Source organism: Engystomops pustulosus, chromosome 6 (genome assembly GCF_040894005.1).
Source record: "Engystomops pustulosus chromosome 6, aEngPut4.maternal, whole genome shotgun sequence".
NCBI lineage: Eukaryota > Metazoa > Chordata > Amphibia > Anura > Leptodactylidae > Engystomops > Engystomops pustulosus.
The window spans coordinates 83,549,843-83,571,971 of record NC_092416.1 but is presented as its reverse complement, the minus strand read 5'-3'; the positions used below and the strand labels follow the sequence as shown (position 1 = coordinate 83,571,971).

Sequence of the window (22,129 nt, the reverse complement as noted above, 5' to 3'; positions counted from 1 at the left end):
GCTAGAAAATAGCCATAGGAGAATACAAACGGCTTAATTACGCCTACAGTAGCGTTATATATATTTGTTTTCTGGTTGATCTGCTGGTGGCTGTAGTTGTTGCAGTGCATCTACTAGTAAATTGTGAGCAATTTGGAGTCAGACTTGCGACCACTGTGTTTTAGTGACGCACATATCCATCGCAAAGACCGAAGTGGGAAAATTTATTAGGGCCCGGGGTTGTATTTCAATTAGGCACAGTCTGCCATTTCCTTTTTTATTTTACGTTTATTTTTTTCATAACTCAGCGTCATCTCATCTGGCATAGTAGTGTGCTGTAATACTTGGCTAGAAAATAGCCATAGGAGAATACAAACGGCTTAATTACGCCTACAGTAGCGTTATATATATTTGATTTCTGGTTGATCTGCTGGTGGCTGTAGTTGTTGCAGTGCATCTACTAGTAAATTGTGAGCAATTTGGAGTCAGACTTGCGACCACTGTGTTTTAGTGACGCACATATCCATCGCAAAGACCGAAGTGGGAAAATTTATTAGGGCCCGGGGTTGTATTTCAATTAGGCACAGTCTGCCATTTCCTTTTTTATTTTACGTTTATTTTTTTCATAACTCAGCGTCATCTCATCTGGCATAGTAGTGTGCTGTAATACTTGGCTAGAAAATAGCCATAGGAGAATACAAACGGCTTAATTACGCCTACAGTAGCGTTATATATATTTGATTTCTGGTTGATCTGCTGGTGGCTGTAGTTGTTGCAGTGCATCTACTAGCAAATTGTGAGCAATTTGGAGTCAGACTTGCGACCACTGTGTTTTGCGCTTAGTGACGCACATATCCATCGCAAAGACCGAAGTGGGAAAATTTATTAGGGCCCGGGGTTGTATTTCAATTAGGCACAGTCTGCCATTTCCTTTTTTATTTTACGTTTATTTTTTTCATAACTCAGCGTCATCTCATCTGGCATAGCAGTGTGCTTTCATACTTGGCTATAAAATAGCCATAGCAATAGGATAGCATCGTTTGGTTTTAAAAACTAAAAAACACAAAAAAAAACAAAAAAAAAAAAAAGTTAAAAAAAAAATTCAAGTTATAACTCTCATTTTAAAAATGTTTAACCCGAGGGCTAGGGGTAGAGGACGAGGGCGGGGACGTGGGCGTCCAACTACTGCAGGGGTCAGAGGCCGTGGTCCTGGGCGGGGTGAGACACCACCTGCTTATGAGGGAGCAGGGGAACGCCGCAGAGCTACACTCCCTAGGTTCATGTCTGAAGTTACTGGGAATCGTGGTAGAGCACTGTTGAGGCCAGAACAGTGCGAACAGGTGATGTCGTGGATTGCCGACAATGCTTCGAGCAATTTGTCCACCAGTCAGTCTTCCACGCAGTCCACCCATGTCACCGAAATCGGCACTCCTCCAGCTCCTGCACCTCAGCCTCCTCCCCCCCAGTCTGCCCCCTCCCAGCAAAATTTGCCATTTGAACCGGCATACTCTGAGGAACTGTTTTCTGGACCATTCCCACAGTCACAAACCACTTGTCCGGTTGCTGATGAGCAATTTTCCGATGCCCAGGTTTTCCACCAGTCGCAGTCTGTGGGTGATGATGACCTTGTTGACGTACTGGAAGAAGTGTGTAAAGAGGTGTCCGACGATGAGGAGACACGGTTGTCAGACAGTGGGGAAGTTGTTGTCAGGGCAGGAAGTCCGAGGGGGGAGCAGACTGAGGGATCGGAGGATGATGAGGTGACAGACCCAAGCTGGGTTGAGAGGCCGGGTGAACACAGTGCTTCTGAGACGGAGGAGAGTCCTCGACCAGAACAGGTTGGAAGAGGCAGTGGTGGGGCCAGACGGAGAGGCAGGGCCAGAGCTGGTGCATCAGCGCCAAATGTGTCAACTAGTGAAGCTCCCGTGGCAAGGGCTCCTGCGGCGAGGGCTAGATTTTCAGAAGTCTGGAGGTTCTTTAAGGAAACACCGGATGACCGACGGACTGTGGTGTGCCACATTTGCCAAACCAGGATCAGCAGGGGTTCCACCACTACTAGCTTAACTACCACCAGTATGCGCAGGCATATGAATGCTAAACACCCCACTCAGTGGCAACAAGCGCGTTCACCTCCGGCCGTGCACACCACTGCTCCTTCCCCTGTGTCAGCTGATAGTCAGCCCCCTGCCCAGGACCCTGCCACAAAAACCCCATCGTCGCCTCCACGATCCTCCACAGCATCCACCAGCGTTCAGCTCTCCATACCCCAGACGCTGGAGCGGAAACGCAAATATAGTGCAACCCACCCGCACGCCCAAGCCCTTAATGTGCACATCTCCAGATTGCTAAGCCTGGAGATGCTGCCCTATAGGCTAGTAGAGACCGAGGCCTTTCGCAGCCTCATGGCGGCGGCCGCCCCTCGGTATTCGGTCCCCAGCCGCCACTACTTTTCCCGATGTGCCGTCCCAGCCCTGCACCAGCACGTGTCAGACAACATAATCCGTGCCCTGACCAACGCCGTTTCTGACAAGGTCCACCTGACCATGGACACGTGGACGAGTGCTGCCGGGCAGGGCCACTATATATCTCTGACGGCACATTGGGTTAACTTGGTGGAGGCTGGGACCGAGTGTGACCCTGCGGCTGGTCATATACTGCCGACGCCGAGGATTGCGGGGCCTACCTCGGTCCAGGTGTTTGAGGCCTACTATGCCTCCTCCTCCTCCCACCCCTCCTCCACCTCCTCCTCCGAACGACCATCCGTGGGCATGGCGCCATCAGTCGGTAGCTCTAGGCACAGCAGCAGTGCCGTCGCTAAGCGACAGCAGGCGGTGCTCAAACTGCTGAGCCTAGGCGATAAAAGGCACACCGCCCAAGAACTATTACAGGGCATCAGGGCGCGGACTGATCTGTGGCTGGCACCGCTGAACCTGAAGCCAGGCATGGTTGTGTGTGACAACGGCCGTAACCTGGTGGCGGCTCTGCAACTCGGCAGACTGACACATGTGCCATGCCTGGCCCATGTGTTAAATCTGATAGTTCAGCGTTTCCTCAAGACATACCCCAATCTGTCTGATTTGCTCACGAAGGTGCGCCGAATCTGTGCGCATTTCAGGAAGTCCAGCACAGATGCTGCCACTCTCAGGGCAGCGCAGCGCCGCCTCCAACTGCCCGCTCACCGACTGTAGTGCGACGTGCCCACGAGGTGGAATTCAACACTGACCATGTTATCCAGAGTTTACCAGCAGCGCCGAGCGATTGTAGACTGCCAGATGTCAACTTCCACCAGAACTGGTAGTCAGGTCAGTCAGCTTCCTCAAGTCTACAATGAGGAGTGGACGTGGATGTCTGATATCTGTCAGGTGCTGAGTAACTTTGAGGAGTCAACACAGATGGTCAGTGGCGATGCCGCCATCATCAGCCTCACCATCCCGCTGCTTGGCCTGTTGAAAAACTCTCTGGTCAGCATGAAGTCGGAAGCTTTGCGCTCCTCACAAGAGACGGGGGAAGAAGATTCCCTTGTTGATAGCCAAAGCACCCTTAGGTCTGTATCTCAGCGCATATCGGAGGAGGTGGAGGTGGAGGAGGATGAGGAGGAAGAGGAGGAGAATGTTGGCGAGACACAAGAGGGGACCATTGTTGAGTCCTTCACTGTTGAGCGTGTATGGGCAGAAGAAGAGGAATTGGAGGAGTTGGAGGAGGAGGAAATGGACAGTCAGGCCAGTGAGGGGAGCGAATTCTTACGCGTTGGTACTCTGGCGCATATGGCAGATTTCATGCTAGGCTGCCTATCCCGTGACCCTCGCGTTCAAAGAATTTATTCCAGCACCGATTACTGGGTGTTCACTCTCCTGGACCCACGGTACAAGCAAAATCTTTCCACTCTCATCCCTGGAGAGGAAAGGAGTGTGAGAATGCATGAATACCAGCAGGCCCTGGTGCACAAGCTGAAACAGTATTTCCCTTCTGACAGCGCTAGCGGCAGAGTGCGTAGTTCTGCGGGACAAGTAGCGAGGGAGAGTAGGCGAGCAGGCAGCTTGTCCAGCACTGGCAAGGGTACGCTTTACAAGGCTTTTGCCAGCTTTATGTCACCCCAGCAAGACACTGTCACCTGTCCCCAGTCTCGGGAGAGTAGGGCTGATCTTTACAGAAAGATGGTGAGGGAGTACGTAGCTGACCATACCATCGTCCTAAATGATCACACAGCTCCCTACAACTACTGGGTTTCAAAGCTGGACATGTGGCACGAACTGGCGCTGTACGCCTTGGAGGTTCTTGCCTGCCCTGCCGCTAGCGTCTTGTCCGAGCGGGTTTTCAGTGCAGCTGGTGGCATCATCACCGATAAGCGTACACGCCTGTCGACTGACAGCGCTGACAGGCTGACGCTTATCAAGATGAATAAAGCATGGATTTCTCCTCATTTCCAATCTCCAGCAGGTGAAGGAAGCTCAACCTGAATAATTTATCCACTCCTCCTCCTCCTCCTCCTCATTTTCCTCCTTCTCCTGCTCTTTGTACAGTAAAGCAGAGGAAACTGGCTATTTTTTGACAGGGCCCACTGGCTCTACCTATAGTACTTTATGCATTTAATTTTTCTGGAGGGCCACCGACCCGGTCCTCTGTTTTAAACAATTTTTGGGAGTGCCACATACAGGCACTCAATCTATTCAATTTTTCTGGAGGGCCACCTACCTGCTCCTCTGGTTTAAAAACTTTTTTGGACTGCCACATACAGGCACTCAATCTATTCAATTTTTCTGGAGGGCCACCTACCTGCTCCTCTGGTTTAAAAACTTTTTTGGACTGCCACATACAGGCACTCAATCTATTCCATTTTTCTGGAGGGCCACCTACCTGCTCCTCTGGTTTAAAAACTTTTTTGGACTGCCACATACAGGCACTCAATCTATTCCATTTTTCTGGAGGGCCACCTACCTGCTCCTCTGGTTTGAAAACTTTTTTGGACTGCCACATACAGGCACTCAATCTATTCCATTTTTCTGGAGGGCCACCTACCTGCTCCTCTGGTTTAAAAACTTTTTTGGACTGCCACATACAGGCACTCAATCTATTCCATTTTTCTGGAGGGCCACCTACCTGCTCCTCTGGTTTAAAAACTTTTTTGGACTGCCACATACAGGCACTCAATCTATTCCATTTTTCTGGAGGGCCACCTACCTGCTCCTCTGGTTTAAAAACTTTTTTGGACTGCCACATACAGGCACTCAATCTATTCCATTTTTCTGGAGGGCCACCTACCTGCTCCTCTGGTTTGAAAAATTTTTTGGACTGCCACATACAGGCACTATCCAAATTGAATTGTCTCCATAGCAGCCTCCACACGTTGTCTCCATTGCTACCTCCAAAAGTCGTCCATATAGCTGCCTCCATACATCGTCCCTTTATCAAACGAGGTTTGTCAGGCCGAAATTTGGGTTGTTTTCATGGATTCCACATCAAAGTTGTTAACTTTGTCGCCACCCTGCTGTGTTATCCACAAAATACACTGGCAAACTTTTACCATTTACGGATATTATTTCAGCGCTTCTTGCGCATCTGTTTACATTCCCCTCACCCGCCATATCCCAAACTTATAAGAACGCTACTACACTTGATCTTATACAAAAGGTTCTTAGAAGTGCTGTTTGGGGAGTAGCCTAGAGACAGGGGCTTGGATTGGCGAAAGCTCGCCTGGCAGCGGAGCGGCAGCTCCATGCCAAGAACCAACTAACATAGTTTTAACTGCAGCACCTTTAATCTACTACTAGTTCACTGCCTCCATACATCGTCCCCTTATCAAACGAGCTGTGTCAGGCAGAATTTTGGATTGTTTTCATGGCTTCCATGTTAACTTTGTCGCCACCCTGCTGTGTAATCCACAAAATATACTGGCAAACTTTTATCATGTACCGATATTATTTGAGCGCTTCTTGCTCACCTCCTTTGGTTCCTCTCTGCTACCCATTGGTTTGAAGCCTGAGTCCATTTAGGGTATGTCGCCATGCCACTCTCTAGCCTTCCGCTGCTGCCGCTGCCTCTGCATGACGTCCCCTATAGTGTCAGGGTCAATTATTGGATGTTTTAGATGCTATCAAGCTTCATTCTGTCACTCTGTCATGGCCATGCTGTTGCCCATAATTTTGGCATAATGGTGCATTTAAGCAGCCTCAGAGGCATCCATGCATGCTGCCCCTGCTGTTTCCTGTCCATTTCCGTGGTGTTTCCATCCTTTTCTGAGGTTCCCAGGTGTTTGGCCAAGCTTCCCTGTGCAGAGCCTTGGTCCCCTTGAAAAATGCTCGAGTCTCCCATTGACTTCAATGGGGCTCGTTACTCGAAACGAGCACTCAAGCATCGGGAAAAGTTCGTCTCGAATAACGAGTACCCGAGCATTTTAGTGCTCGCTCATCTCTATTCAATACCCCTAATGCTTCTTTTATTGCTGTGCGTAGACTCTCTGTTAACTCTGTAGGATATTTGTTTACATGTCTGAACACTGGTAAATAGGAGAGTTGTGCAGCAGGAGATTATGACTTATCCTGCTGCCTCCTCTCCCTGTGTCTGTCAGTGAGACGGGCTGAGAGAAGAAAAACACACTGGAGGCTGCCATTAGGACAGAATGAAGGAGTGAGAAACAGGAAGTTGTGTGGATAACAGGGAAAGTCTGAAGCTCTCAGAGTAGGCAAAAGTACAGGTATATATACATGCAGAGATCTGTCTAATGGAACAGATTTATTGAAAAGTGATCAGGAATATAGCATTACCCTCACTGGTTTATAGCAATATTGTTGGGGTCTAGGGCAGGACAAGAATTAATTTCTAAATCTAAGGTAGTTGTAGATATTGATCTCAGCAACCCTGGAAGTCTAGGACAGAGAAAGGGTTTATGTTTCTATCTTTGTTAGTAACACAGCGAGTATAATAGATATATCCTTGGTCAAAGAACCTCCAATATACAAATAATGCAGCAAGAATAGGGGACAAAAATGGAGGATTAAAGTGCTGGCAGCCTGCACACTAAATCTCTGTGTCCACCACCAAGACAGGAGATGTGCAGTTTTCTCTGAAGCATTGCATACCACATGCTTCACAACTACTGCATGCCATTATATGCCCTATGAACGCCAATCCAAGCTAAAGGACGGCGGTTATCAGCATTTATCCCTCTGAAGAGTCACGTGACAAAGCGCGTCCGGGAAGGTGGCGCTGACAGGGGGCATGCGTCTCTTGTGATAAGGACAGATGTGGACTGTCCTTGTGAGGGCGGGAGCTAAAGGGGTTTTCTCAGGGACAGGATAGTTGCAGGTTGCCCCCTACACCCACCCGTTGAGCTGGAGACGCCTGAATCATGGTAGAAGATGACCATTTATTTTGGTGACTCATATCCAATTTGATGGGCGTTCATGCTCTTATAGTTACCGCAGACACACACTTTCGCTTGGTAACTGTCTAAGAGTACTTTTGGTTCCTTTTGTTTTTATACTTGTCTTCATTATCTGTTCCATAGTGCACAATTTTTATGTGATTCATAAATAAAAATTACATTTTAGCACTTTAATCCTCCATTTTTGTCCCCTATTCATGCTGCATTAATTGTATCTTTGTTAGTCTAGCATTGAATTAATGATGCAAACTTAATGTCCAGTTTGTTACTTAATGCATAAAAGAGAATCTTGGTGATTTGGGACACTGAACCAACTAAAGGTCCTTGTTGACTTTGGTGGTTTCTTGAGCCCAATCACCCTGTGTAATGAAGTTCTGTAGCCACTATAAAAAAATATACATTTACACTTTGAACTCATCTTTAGTGCTCATGGTGCCGGTAATTTGAAGAAATGAAGCCAGAGTAGTACAACCTATACAGTTAGGCCCAGGTTAAGTCCATTTAGCAAGATGGCTAACTCTAGAAAGGACAAGGGAACCTCCTCCACATAGGGGGAAATACTGCTTTATAGAAGGTAAAAATGTTGTATGTACTCTCATATATATTCTTCTGAAATAATTACAGCTCATCTTTTTTTCCTAGAAAATACAGAGAAAATTGGTACTGAGCAAGGTAATAAAAAACTAATAACCAACATATTCTGTGAAACTTTAGAAAGATTTAATCAGAGAAAACTATAGGCGGTTGCCAAAATGCATTCCTCATAAATTATAAAGGTGTTGTCCGGGATTGTTTTATTGGACCCAGTGGGTTGAAAAATACCAGACAAGCTATTCTTACCTATCTCCGGTGCTTCAATGCAGTGCAGTGCCTCCCATCACCTCTAGCCTCTGTTTATAAATAGTGGCTAAGCGATGATGCCTAGTCAACAGCTGCAGCGTGCACCAAGTACGCACTGTCCATGTGACTTCACTGCTGAAAAATCAGACAGATCTACCAACTATTATGATCTGTGAGCATTTCTTTATTCATATATAAATAATGTGTTCCTATTGCAAGGTGATTTCCGGGAAATAGATATTGGATGCTTAATGTCGATAAGTTCAGAGGGAAATGGATAGCCAGCAGCCCTGCCAATCAACTTCTTGATAAGACTCTCTTCACTCCCTTCCAGCACAGTAGCATAAACAGCGTTCTTTATTTGTGACCAATCATAATCAATAGAGTAAGTTTCAGCACACAATGGGACAGGGAAGTGCTCCTAGCAGGCAAACCTTTTATGAAAAAGTTGATTTTGCCGGTTCCCTGACATCCAGACAAAGCAGAACAGCAGAGGTGAAATATGGGTGGCGGATGATGCTGTCCATCTCAGCTAACTTAACTGTACGCCACCAAATACAAAATCCACAGGAGGCAGACAAGTGTGGTACAAATAAATAAAGACAGCCAGGAATAGAATAAAATAGTGTTCAGACTACTAAGGACAGAATGTAACCTAAGAACAAAATCCCTCTCAATAGCACATCCTCAGCTGTACTTTATTTAGGACCAGCACTACTCAAAATGCATGTGAAATCTAACATGCCAAACAACTGCATATAAATGATGACAAAAGAGACATGCCATGTGCAAATATAGATTATCTCTTTATTAAATACTCATAGTACAAAAACACACACCCACTGAATAATAAAATCAATTAAAAAAAAACATAACAGCACCTTTAGAGATATCACAAAAAGTGATGTGTGCAGACCCAATGAACCAGCTTCTTCACTTGAACAAAAGCCAAAACATCACATTGGGGCAGATTTACTTACCTGGTCCTGTCGCGATCCCGCGGAGCATTACGCGATGAGGATTCGGGTCCAGCGCGATTCATGAAGATTGTGCGCCCGAATTCCAGCATCCATCGCTTCCCTGCCGAGGTCCACCGGAGTTCACCTGCTTCTTCCCGGTGCATATGAGTGCTTGTTGTTGCGACACAATTGTGTTTTTAAATTCTGCGGTTTGTCCGAATCAGTTGGGTTGTCCGACGACCCCCCCCCCATTTCTGTTGCATGCAAGCCAGTGCCGATGCACCACAATCCGATCGTGTGTGCCAAAATCCCAGGGCATTTCGGCGCAAAACGGAAATCGTCGGGAAACCCAACGGACCCTTAGTAAATGAGCCCCATTATGTTTGCCGTGCCACTTGAACAAAAATAACCTAGAGAAATGGTAAGATTTTTATATAGCAAAATAAGTAAAATTGAAACTGATGGTTTTGGGGATCAATCTCAGATAAATATTTCATATTATCTCACATAAGAACACACCCAGTAAACCCATTAAGTTGAATAAAAATTAGCTTGACAAATTTTATTTTCGATTTTTATTTTCATTTGGGTGCCTATGACATCTCAATGAAAGATTATCAATTGAGACATCACTATTATTCACTTCAACTTGGAAATCTTACCCCTCATTCCATATTATTTTAATCTCTTTTTTTTACCCCTCAATACCGGGGTTCTGGTCTTTGCACCCAACCATCTTTTCCTTATTGAATTTCAGTGAGCATTCACACATTATATTTTTCCTCTCATAGATGTAAAATTGTCTTACTTGACATGTTTTGTACATGTATAATATATTGAATATTTACATTTTTAAGTTTTCTACATCTAAAAGTTTAGTATAAATTTCTTCAAAATGAGATTCTGCTTAGGGTTGGCAGATAAGATTAATAATGAATACAAATAGGTTTATTTTAAAATAAATTCCTATTTTTTGTAATTTCTTTGCAGGTGTTTTGAATCTTGTAGTTGCCACCATTTGTGGAATCCTAATTGTGCTCCTGATAGTAATGTTTGCCATTTACTTCAAGAGAAAAAAAAGTAAGTACTGGCATATCATGAAACAGACAAACATCTCACATCCACAATTGATGATACGGTGCTAACTGTTGTGTTGCTGTAAAATCACAATCTACTGCAATACAGTAGTAATACTAAATTACTAGCACCATTAGGTAGAGTATGAAATATCCTTTTTAGCATCCATTCAATTATGTTAAAACTCACCTGTGGGCCCATAAAAAGATCACCCTCAAAGACATATGTAAAAGGGCTGAAAATGTCACTTTTCCCCAGAGATGAGTCAGGCTGAGTGGGTGGAGGGAAAGCATCACTTCAGACAGGTCCGATTCTAGCATATTTGCTGCCTGAGGCCTGACTACAGGTTCTGGGAGTCATTAGTGGCATCTAGTACCTTATGGATGACAATCTCTTCCATCAGTAGGACTTTATTCTGCTATGTATTATTCTCTTGCTCCAGTTTCTTGACTGCTATATTTTTTTGTTGCTGTGCAATATTTATTATATGCCAGCTCCACAATTTAGCTTCTTTTCCAACACTCACTTTTTTCAATTTTGAGTCAGGTTTTTAATCCTGCCACTTTTCTTGCACTTCTTGTTTCATAACGCTTTTTGGGCACAATTTTTGTCACATACAAAACCACCATGAAGGTGGAGTGTCATTTCTGACGCTCATTTGTTTATCTTATGGAGCGCCAAATACATTAACACTACTGTACAAATCACCACTAAAATCAACCACCAAAAATAATAAATACCCCAATTGTGTTTTTTACTATTGGAGACAATAGTGCATACAGGTTTGGTACATAACTATGTAGTTGCATGTTTGGTTATGAGCTCAACAAAGAATGCATTATACCCAGAGGCAGCGAACTTCTTTGGGTTGCTATAATGCCTTTTGATCAGCAGCTCCAAAGATTTGCTTAAAATGGGATTCCCCGGAATTAGAAGGAAGACATTGAAGCATCTGTGCTCAGATGGTAGGTGTAAGGTGTTTGATCAATTAGAAGTAGAATAGCAGTTGTTTTGTGTGTGAGAGTGTATATTGCTTAGACATCATGGGGCAGATTTATGAAGTGTCTGAAAGTCAGAATATTTATAGTTGCCCATGGCAACCAATCACAGTTCCCCTTTAAAATATTAATGAGCACTGGTAAAATGAAAGCTGAGCTGTGAAATTCTGACTTTCAGACAGCTTGATAAATCTGACCCATTATTGTAATATGCCCAGTGATGTAATGAACATCTGATGTCTTTGTTTGTATTTGTCGCAAGGGGGGGGGGGGGACCTTCAATAAAAAATACCTGAGTCTGCTTAGATGTGATGTATCAGTGGTGTGTGTGGGGTAAGATGTGACATAGCGGTGGTGTGTGTGGTCAGATGTCACGTAGCAGTGGTGTGTGTGTGTGGTTAGATATGACATAGCAGTGGTGTGTGTGTATGGATAGATGTGACATAGTAGTGGTGTGTACCGTACACACCACTGCCACTGCTATGCCACATCTAACCACAAGTACACAGTGGTGTGTGTGGGGTAAGATGTGACAGCAGTGGTATCTGTAGTTATTTGTGACAGCAGTGGTGTTAGTGTATGTGTGTGTGTGGTAAGATGTGACAGCAGTGGTGTGTATGTGTGTGTGTGGTAAGACATGACAGCAGTGGTGTGTGTTAATGTTCGCGTGGTGAGATGTGACAGCAGTTGTGTGTGTGGTAAGATGTGACAGCAGTGGTGTGTGTATGTATGTGTGTGGTAGATGTGATAGCAGTGGTGTGCGTGTGGTAAGAAGTGACAGCAGTGGTGTGCTTGTGTGTGTGGTAAGATGTGACAGCTGTGGTGTGTGTTTGTGGTAAGATGTGACAGCAGTGGTGTGTGTGTGGTAAGATGTGACAGCATTGGTATCTGTAGTTAGATGTGACAGCAGTGGTGTGTGTGTATGTGTGTGTGTGTGCAGTAAGATGTGACAGCAGTGGTGTGTGTGTATGTGTGCGTGTGTTTGGTAAGACATGACAGCAGTGGTGTGTGTGTATGTGCGCGTGGTAAGATGTGACAGCAGTTGTGTGTGTAGTAAGATGTGACAGCAGTGGTGTATGTATGTGTGTGTGTGGTAAGATGTGATAGCAGTGGTGTGCGTGTGTGTGTGGTAAGATGTGACAGCAGTGGTGTGCGTGTGGTAAGATGTGACAGCAGTGGTATGTGTGTGTGGTAAGATGTGACAGCAGTGGTGTGCGTGTGGTAAGATGTGACAGCAGTGGTGTGTGTGTGTGGTAAGATGTGACAGCAGTGGGGTGTGTATGTGTATGTGTGTGTTTGGGGGGGGGGGGGTAATATGTGACAGCAGTGGTGTGTGTGTATGTAGTAAGATGTGACAGCAGTGGTGTGTGTGTGTCGGGTAAGATGTGACAGCAGTGGTGTGTGTGTGTGTCGGGTAAGATGTGACAGCAGTGGTGTGTGTGTGTGGTAAGATGTGTCAGCAGTGGTGTGTGTGTGTGTGTGTGTCGGGTAAGATGTGACAGCAGTGGTGTGTGTGTGGTAAGATGTGTCAGCAGTGGTGTGTGTGTATGTGAGTGTGTGGTAAGATGTGTCAGCAGTGGTGTGTGTGTATGTGAGTGTGTGGTAGGATGTGACAGCAGTGGTGTGCGTGTGTGTGTGGTAAGATGTGAAAGCAGTGGTGTGCGTGTGCACTACAGACAGAGGAATCAGGAAGTTTCTGCTCTGCACCATGTAACTGCTCATCTAGTACAATCCCACCGATCTGAATCTTAAACTGGGCAGGGGATGCAGGGGTAGGAGAAAAGCAGCAAAAAACTGAGTAAAATTGCAAATTAAGCAGTTAAAAGTTATCTTTATCTTGTTAGGATCACTAGGGGATTAAGATTTGAGAGCTTTCCTGGACAAACCCCTTTAACTCCTTGCACCTCAAAATGAGAATAAGTGAACATATCTTATAGAGTTTATGCAAATGCAGTTGTTTATAAAGTAGTCACTGTATTCAGAAAGAGAGAAAGAAGAAGTAGAGCTATTAGTATCATTCATTATCAATACTATGATCCTGTGTTATCATTGTAATCCTGCCTTTGTAAATAACAAAATGTTACTATCCATAACCATCACTTAACTTGTGTTCTATTAACAGAATCATCACCACAAAAAATGAAAAACAGGTATGTAAAAAGACAATATTATAATTCTGTCTGGTAATTATTTTTTACACTATGCTACTATTAATAATATTAACATTATATACTAACATTGATTTCTACACTCTGCAAATGTGACAACCAATACAACATACAAAATCAAAGAACAAAGAATAGTTACTATACAAAGAGAGTGGGGAGAATTGTATAATTTTCTAATAAGTAGTAGACTTCCTTTCTTTCTACACCCTTATTATACAATGCATAATGGATTTTACATTACCAATTGACTGGACCTAGAAAATTACTCTTGGCATGGCTATTCTCTCAACAGCTTCATGATATGGTTACGGAAAAACTAAAGGAATATACACTCACCGGCCACTTTATTAGGTACACCTGTCCAACTGCTCGTTAACACTTAATTTCTAATCAGCCAATCAAATGGCGGCAACTCAGTGCATTTAGGCATGTAGACATGGTCAGGACAATCTCCTGCAGTTCAAACCGAGCATCAGTATGGGGAAGAAAGGTGATTTGAGTGCCTTTGAACGTGGCATGGTTGTTGGTGCCAGAAGGGCTGGTCTGAGTATTTCAGAAACTGCTGATCGACTGGGATTTTCACACACAACCATCTCTAGGATTTACAGAGAATGGTCCAAAAAAGAAAAAACATCCAGTGAGTGGCAGTTCTGTGGGCGGAAATGCCTTGTTGATGCCAGAGGTCAGAGGAGAATGGGCAGACTGGTTCGAGTTGATAGAAAGGCAACAGTGACTCAAATCGCCACCCGTTACAACCAAGGTAGGCAGAAGAGCATCTCTGAACGCACAGTACGTCGAACTTTGAGGCAGATGGGCTACAGCAGCAGAAGACCACACCGGGTGCCACTCCTTTCAGCTAAGAACAGGAAACTGAGGCTACAATTTGCACAAGCTCATCGAAATTGGACAGTAGAAGATTGGAAAAACATTGCCTGGTCTGATGAGTCTCAATTTCTGCTGCCACATTCGGATGGTAGGGTCAGAATTTGGCGTCAACAACATGAAAGCATGGATCCATCCTGCCTTGTATCAACGGTTCAGGCTGGTGGTGGTGGGGTCATGGTGTGGGGAATATTTTCTTTGCAGTCTTTGGGCCCCTTGGTACCAATTGAGCATTGTTGCAACGCCACAGCCTACCTGAGTATTGTTGCTGACCATGTCCATCCCTTTATGACCACAATGTACCCAACATCTGATGGCTACTTTCAGCAGGATAATGCGCCATGTCATAAAGCTGGAATCATCTCAGACTGGTTTCTTGAACATGACAATGAGTTCACTGTACTCAAATGGCCTCCACAGTCACCAGATCTCAATCCAATAGAGCATCTTTGGGATGTGGTGGAACGGGAGATTCACAGCCGACAAATCTGCGGCAACTGTGTGATGCCATCATGTCAATATGGACCAAAATCTCTGAGGAATGCTTCCAGCACCTTGTTGAATCTATGCCACGAAGAATTGAGGCAGTTCTGAAGGCAAAAGGGGGTCCAACCCGTTACTAGTATGGTGTACCTAATAAAGTGGCCGGTGAGTGTATGTTCCCCGTAAAATGGTTGGGTCATTGTGGATCATGCAGGAAACTTCTAGAAAACGTTCATTTGCCACAGAAATGCTAGGAGCATTCACACTAAAAAAGAACTGCATAGAAATGAAATTGGGGTGAATGCATTAAGACTTGTGCTTAGTGCTATTTTTCCAGTGTTAATATTCTCACTCCTCGCCCACTGCTCAAGCCTCTTAATGAGAAAAATTTGTACATGAAATGCTCACATATGCCCTTAGTGCTGATCTAGAACATTTATTACATCACAGTCTACTACACATATCATCATAGTTCACTAATATCAAGATGCTATCTTTATTTTTTCTCTTTCTTTTACAGTAATTTTGGCCAAAGTGGACAAGTAGAAAACATGGCTGAAGCAACATGTAAGATAGTAACATGAAACATGTACTAACATTAAAAACAGAGTTTTTTTCTGACTGTACCAGTCCCAGCATGTGGACATCCAGGTTCTTTCCCTTCACTAAGCCCTTACTTACTAAGGGTCGGGCTGCTCACTTTTGTCGGACTGTGCGGCGTTTTCGGGGATTGCACAGCTTTGACAGGTATTTAACAAGTGTCTGTTCTGGGATTGTGTCGCATGCGATCGTTTTTTGTGTCGCAAATTGGGGACCGTGCCGCCGGACGATCCGACTGATTTGGACTGAGCGCGGGATTTAACTTTAAAATTGTTTTGCAAGGCAATGCACTTACATGCACCAGGAAGAATAAGAAGGCTCGGACCGGAGCAGCTAAGCGACACATGCAGGATATCGGGTGCATGATCTTAGTGAATCGTGGCAGAGTGCATTATCGTTGGACAATGCTATTTCTGTGAACTCCTCGGACCGGGTAAGTAAATGTGCCCAACAGTGTCACCAATAGCAATCCTGGAAGCCATGTTACCATACTTTTTGTGTGTTCTTGATAGTAGCAAAATGTATTTATTTTCCAGGATTACAACACTCAGTAAATGAGTGTCAGAGATAGTCGAGCACTGTGCTCAGCAATTTCCAACGCTCCTATAATATTTGAGAGAGCAGCAAATCGGTGAGAATTGGATCCACATTCTTGGGATCAGTGAGGTTCTCTTAATCATTGGGGGTTCCTGCTTTTGGATCAGATTCACTTTATGGCAAATTTGCATGATATTTTCCCTTTTCAGTCTATGCGCAGTATTATTTTGGCGCAGGATCCTTGTTTTTGGCGCACAGGGGAGAAATAAAACTCCATAGACCAGCTTTTTGCAGCTCTAAGTGTGCACCGGAAATTGCGCAAAAACAGTGTTGGGAAACTATAAGTGTAGGAATTGTAGGATTTCAAGCTGCATCAAAATTGTGCACCCAAAAAATATATGTCTGAGAGGTCTTTTTCCTGATGCATGAAACAGATAAACTAAATAACCTGTTTCATAATTCATATTTAAGGGATTTAACAATAAGGTGTAAAGTTTTAATGTTTGTATGAATTTTGCAGACTGTACAGTGGATCGTAACATGATGACCAGAACCCCTGATGTAAGTACATTGTTATCTGTGAATAATAATAATAGCATTTTAGTCCAGATACAACTAACTAAATGTGTGGACTCATTAAAGGGGACCTACCACCACATATTTACCTATAAAGGTAGATCGGGTATTAGGTGGATCTATAGGACGTGAGGATAGCCCTTTTAAGGGCTAATCCTCATGTCCCCGCAATCTTTTACTAACTTTTATTTGGCAAATATGAGTAAAAAATATAAAGGAGTCTTAATACTTTCCGTACCCACTGTACTGTATATTTTGTTATAAATATAAAGTTTCAAGCAGAAGACTAAGCGCTTCCTTTTTGTACAAAGGCAAAAATTAAGTCACTCAAATTACAAGTTCTGCTTTTTGCTCAAGGAAGCAGGCAAATGATATGTGACATTTTACTGATCTACAGTAAAATAAGACAATAATAGGACAGTATCTATCTCCCATGGCAGTCGTTCACTATAGTACAGTATATAGGGTGAATTGAGGGTAAGGAGCTTTGCAGTATTTTTCTAATAGATTCAAGCAGGATATCCTGCTAAGACAAGGATTGGGTCCATAACTGCTGCACCTACGTATATCAAGGTTTGATAATATGGTGCAAAATGACATCCCAAGAGAACATGCGAAGGACTCCCAACTTGCCACCAGATTTAACTTATTATGTTGATGGTAGGTTTCCTTTAACCCCTTACCGACACATGCCATAATAGTATGGTGCGCGTCGGGTGCAGGTTCACGGGCTGAGCCATTTCCGTAGCCAGTAAGTTTTTGCTGTATATTGCAGCAAAGACTTACCAATAACACCCGTGATCGGCTTCAAAACGATGGCTTCAAAAAGACCCGAGGCTGTCTCATTTTAACCAATTCATTACAATGTGCTAATTGCACATTGTACTGAATAAGGAGGAAAATCCCATATACTGTCATACGGTAGTATGGCAGTATATGGTAGGATCGATCAGACAACCTAGGGTTAAAGTACCCTAGGAAGTCTGAAAAATAGTAAAAAATAAACATAAAAATTCAAATCACCCCCCCTTCCCCTAGAACTGTTATAAATATAAATAAACAGTAAAAATCATAAACGCATTAGGTGTGACCGCGTCCGTAAATGCCTGATCTATCAAAATATAATAAAGTTTTTTCAATGCCTAACGGAAAATCGCAAAAATGGCACTTTTTTGCCATTTTGAAAAATATAAAAAAATCTATAAAAAAGGATCAAAAGGTCATTCAGTCCTAAAAATGGAAGCATTGAAAATGTCATCAAATGTTGCACAAAATGACACCACCCACAGCTCTGTACCCTGAAGTATGAAAAGTTATTAGTGCCAGAAGAAGGCAAAATCAAAAAAAATTGTTTTGTACAGCAGGTTTTAAGTTTTGTAAATGTATTTTTGTAAATTTTGGGGTGCACAGTGAAAGCCGTAAAATCCAAGCCCACAAGAAATAGGCGCATTTTCTCACCAAATGCATCTTTTCACCATTTTCACTGCATTTGGAATTTTTTTCCCGCTTCCCAGTACTCGGCATGGAATACCATCACTATGAAGTGCAAAAACACAGAAAACAAGCCGTCATAGAGCTCTTTACGTGTAAAAATAAAAAGTTATAGATTTTTGAACATGGGGAGTGAAAAATAGAAATGAAAAAACAAAAAAGGGCCAGGTCATTAAGGGGTTAACAATCCATTGCTGATTCCGAGTATTAAGGCTACAATCACTCTGTGTGTTATACATTGACTCAACTGCTAGCACACATATTCATTTCTATGGGCTCACACACTATGGGCTCACCACCCCATGCGTGAGCCTACTGACCAATGTGCAGAGCTGGTCATATTGCTTCCTGTGTTTGCTGTGTGCAGGGCCTGTGCCGGCACTGTGCATACCTGGGCAAGTGCTGGGGCCCGGGGCTTCTGGGGGGCCACATAAGGCTGCACATAATGAATTCATGGGGGTGAGCAGAGATGTTTCTAATGAATCCATAGGGAATGAAGGCGTCTGTATATAAAATAACCATGAGGGGACTGTGTACAAAATAACCATGAGGGGCTGTATACAAAATAACCATGATGGGGCTGTATACAAAATAACCATGATGGGGCTGTTTGGTATGCTAAACTATGGAATATTTTAGGAAACGGGAGACTATTTTAGTTTCTAAATTTTAAATGCCGCCACGTGAGTTCACTGCAAAGGGGCCCACTAAGGTTCTATTGCCCACCCAGGGGCGTTCTGAAACCTGGAGGCGACCCTGGCTGTGTGGGAAGTATTTTCTAAAAAAAACACACACACATTTGTATGCAGGTAGGGTATGTTTGAATAAATTACCCTGTGAATGAAAATATTTCTGAATATATAAAATGCACAAAATAAGAAGCATACTATATTTGTGATTTTGCAGGTGGAGGTGGATTTGACTGACACAGGATTGGGAGATTATAATGGTGATGGAATTATCTATGCAAAATTGAATCCAATCTCCCCAAGACAGAAGAATACACAATCAAATATAGCCACCGACACCAGCATATATGCAGAGGTTAAAAAAACCACACCAAAAATCAGAAAGGAGAAAATAACAAAGTAAAATCAGTTTTTTAATGTATTAGTATTTGAAAAACTAAGGCAAATTTGTTAGTACCCATCCATTAAAGAAAGAAGACCCCAGAATGGTCACTCTAACAATGTGAACCTGATATAGTAATGATACATTTTTGTTAAAAACCAATTAATGTGAATTACACATTGCTTTTGAATTGTGGTTTCAATTGTAACCCTTTCAATACTCAGCGCTTATACATTTTTGCTTTTCTGTTTTTTATTATTTTCTATTATTTTATTGCTTTTCTATTATTTTAGCCCCCCTAGGGTAATTTAAGCCTGTACGGTCTGATATCTCATGCAATATACAGCAATACTACTGTATCTCAGTACACTCACCGGCCACTTTATTAGGTACACCTGTTCAACTGCTCGTTAACACTTAATTTCTAATCAGCCAATCACATGGTGGCAACTCATTGCATTTAGGCATGTAGACATGGTCAAGACAATCTCCTGCATTTCAAACCGAGCATCAGTATGGGGAAGAAAGGTGATTTGAGTGCCTTTGAACGTGGCATGGTTGTTGGTGTCAGAAGGGCTGGTCTGAGAATTTCAGAAACTGCTGATCTACTGGGATTTTCACGCACAACCATCTCTAGGGTTTACAGAGAATGGTCCGAAAAAGAAAAAACATCCAGTGAGCGGCAGTTCTGTGGGCGGAAATGCCTTGTTGATGCCAGAGGTCAGAGGAGAATGGGCAGACTGGTTCGAGCTGATAGAAAGGCAACAGTGACTCAAATCGCCACCCGTTACAACCAAGGTAGGCAGAAGAGCATCTCTGAACGCACAGTACGTCGCACTTTGAGGCAGATGGGCTACAGCAGCAGAAGACCACACCGAGTGCCACTCCTTTCAGCTAAGAACAGGAAACTGAGGCTACAATTTGCACAAGCTCATTGAAATTGGACAGTAGTAGATTGGAAAAACATTGCCTGGTCTGATGAGTCTCAATTTCTGCTGCCACATTCGGATGGTAGGGTCAGAATTTGGCGTCAACAACATGAAAGCATGGATCCATCCTGCCTTGTATCAACGGTTCAGGCTGGTGGTGGTGGGGTCATGGTGTGGGGAATATTTTCTTGGGACTCTTTGGGCCCCTTGGTACCAATTGAGCATCGTTGCAACGCCACAGCCTACCTGAGTATTTTTGCTGACCATGTCCATCCCTTTACGACCACAATGTACCCAACATCTGATGGCTACTTTCAGCAGGATAATGCGTCATGTCATAAAGCTGGAATCATCTCAGACTGGTTTCTTGAACATGACAATGAGTTCACTGTACTCAAATGGCCTCCACAGTCACCAGATCTCAATCCAATAGAGCATCTTTGGGATGTGGTGGAATGGGAGATTCGCATCATGGATGTGCAGCCAACAAATCTGCGGCAACTGTGTGATGCCATCATGTCAATATGGACCAAAATCTCTGAGTAATGCTTCCAGCACCTTGTTGAATCTATGCCACGAAGAATTGAGGCAGTTCTGAAGGCAAAAGGGGGTCCAACCCGTTACTATCATGGTGTACCTAATTAAGTGGCCGGTGAGTGTATATTGCAATAGTCTGCCATGGCAACCGATCAGTGCCCTCCCATGACATCAATGAGGGTGCCGATCAGTCATCCAAGATGGCGGAGCTCATCCACAGCGCTGTTAGGTGCAGCAGTTGGATTCCCCCAATTGCTGTCAGCACCAACCGGGTTTATATTAGGTATGGTTATGGCACATCCTAAGGTGCGACTACTGCTATATGTTCAACTTCAGCCTATTGCCTGCCTGCTATTGAAAGGACATGTCTCTCTGGTCTGCAACCTTTCATACAGCCAAAAACGTTTACACATTTTACGCAATAAAAAGCCTTTACTTTTGCACCAAAGCCAATTGTGTGCCAGGATTTATTGTATGATATATTCGGGAGTTGGATTCCAATCCTGTACACCTTCGATATTATCCTGGAGTGCGATTGGAATAAGTTTAAACAGCAAGCCAATGTCTGTCTCCTCTGTGGGTGAAGATGTCTTTCATTAGTTGCTGGGCCTCATCAGAACTGTAGCACATTGCATTACCTTTATCCTGATGACTATAGGTGTCATAAACATAACCTTAACAAAGGTCATTACCATGGATGTGCAACAATGAGATGTGGCATTCACTTTTAGCTAGCATTGCCTTAGATACATAGGAAGTGTAGGAAGAAAGCATATGATTAATATATGTCTCTGGGGCAGGTTCCTCATTTTCTCTTTTGTGCACTGACATTTGCATCTAAAAATTAATGCTGCCTTGTCAAATAATAACAAATATTGTTACTCATGATCTTGTGATTTAACAATCATCTTGGTTGCTTCAGACCTAAGAATCATAGGGGAATAATTCAGTGCAAAGCTTGTTATTGAAAATGCATGTGGAATTATGGATTCTTACTAATACCCTGCTCTCTTAGGAACTGCATTAAATTGAAATATTTTTTGGACAAGTAGCCTTACAAAGTGTAAATTGGCCTTAACAAAGTGGTTGTCTATCCAATGACAAGGTAGGATAAGTGTCTGATCCCTAGGAGGAAGCAACAATAATATAAGATTTTACTGTTATTTATAATTCACTACAAATGGTCACTAGCACCGATCGTGGCTGTGAACCCACACATCGCCACTGGCACAACCCAACTTTTTCGGGTTTTGCACGGGTGTGACAGGTACTTAACAGGGGATTGTGATGCACGCGATCGGAAAGAGGGGGGGGGGGGGGCGTACAGTCGGACGATCCGATGGATTCGGACTGAGCACAGGATTTAACTTTCAAATTGTGTTGCAAGATCAAACACTTACATGTACCAGGAAGAAGAAAGTGAACTCCGTCGGACCTGGGCGGGGAAGCGCCACATGCACGATATGGGGTGCACAATCTTAGTGAATCGCGGCAGAGTGCATTATCGTCAGACAATGTACTTTCTGCGAACTCCTCCGGACAGGTAAGTAAATGTGCCCCATTGTAATGAATAAAGAGGAAAATCCCCATACAGTAGTATGACAGTATATGGTAGGATCAA

At 43.6% G+C, this 22,129-nt stretch overlaps 1 protein-coding gene across 1 annotated transcript in view; it reads left to right on the top strand.

Annotated features, from left to right (window-relative positions):
• Nucleotides 1–20,946, top strand: part of LOC140065944 (uncharacterized) — a 47,397-nt gene extending 26,451 nt beyond the window's left edge. The window contains exons 6-11 of the mRNA XM_072113504.1: nucleotides 8,003–8,032; nucleotides 10,150–10,239; nucleotides 13,357–13,384; nucleotides 15,288–15,334; nucleotides 16,425–16,465; nucleotides 18,878–20,946. Of these exons, the coding sequence (XP_071969605.1) occupies nucleotides 8,003–8,032; nucleotides 10,150–10,239; nucleotides 13,357–13,384; nucleotides 15,288–15,334; nucleotides 16,425–16,465; nucleotides 18,878–19,063 (422 nt within the window). The 3' untranslated portion in view covers nucleotides 19,064–20,946. The remainder of the gene's footprint in view (nucleotides 1–8,002; nucleotides 8,033–10,149; nucleotides 10,240–13,356; nucleotides 13,385–15,287; nucleotides 15,335–16,424; nucleotides 16,466–18,877) is intronic.
• Nucleotides 20,947–22,129: the final 1,183 nt, after the last annotated feature.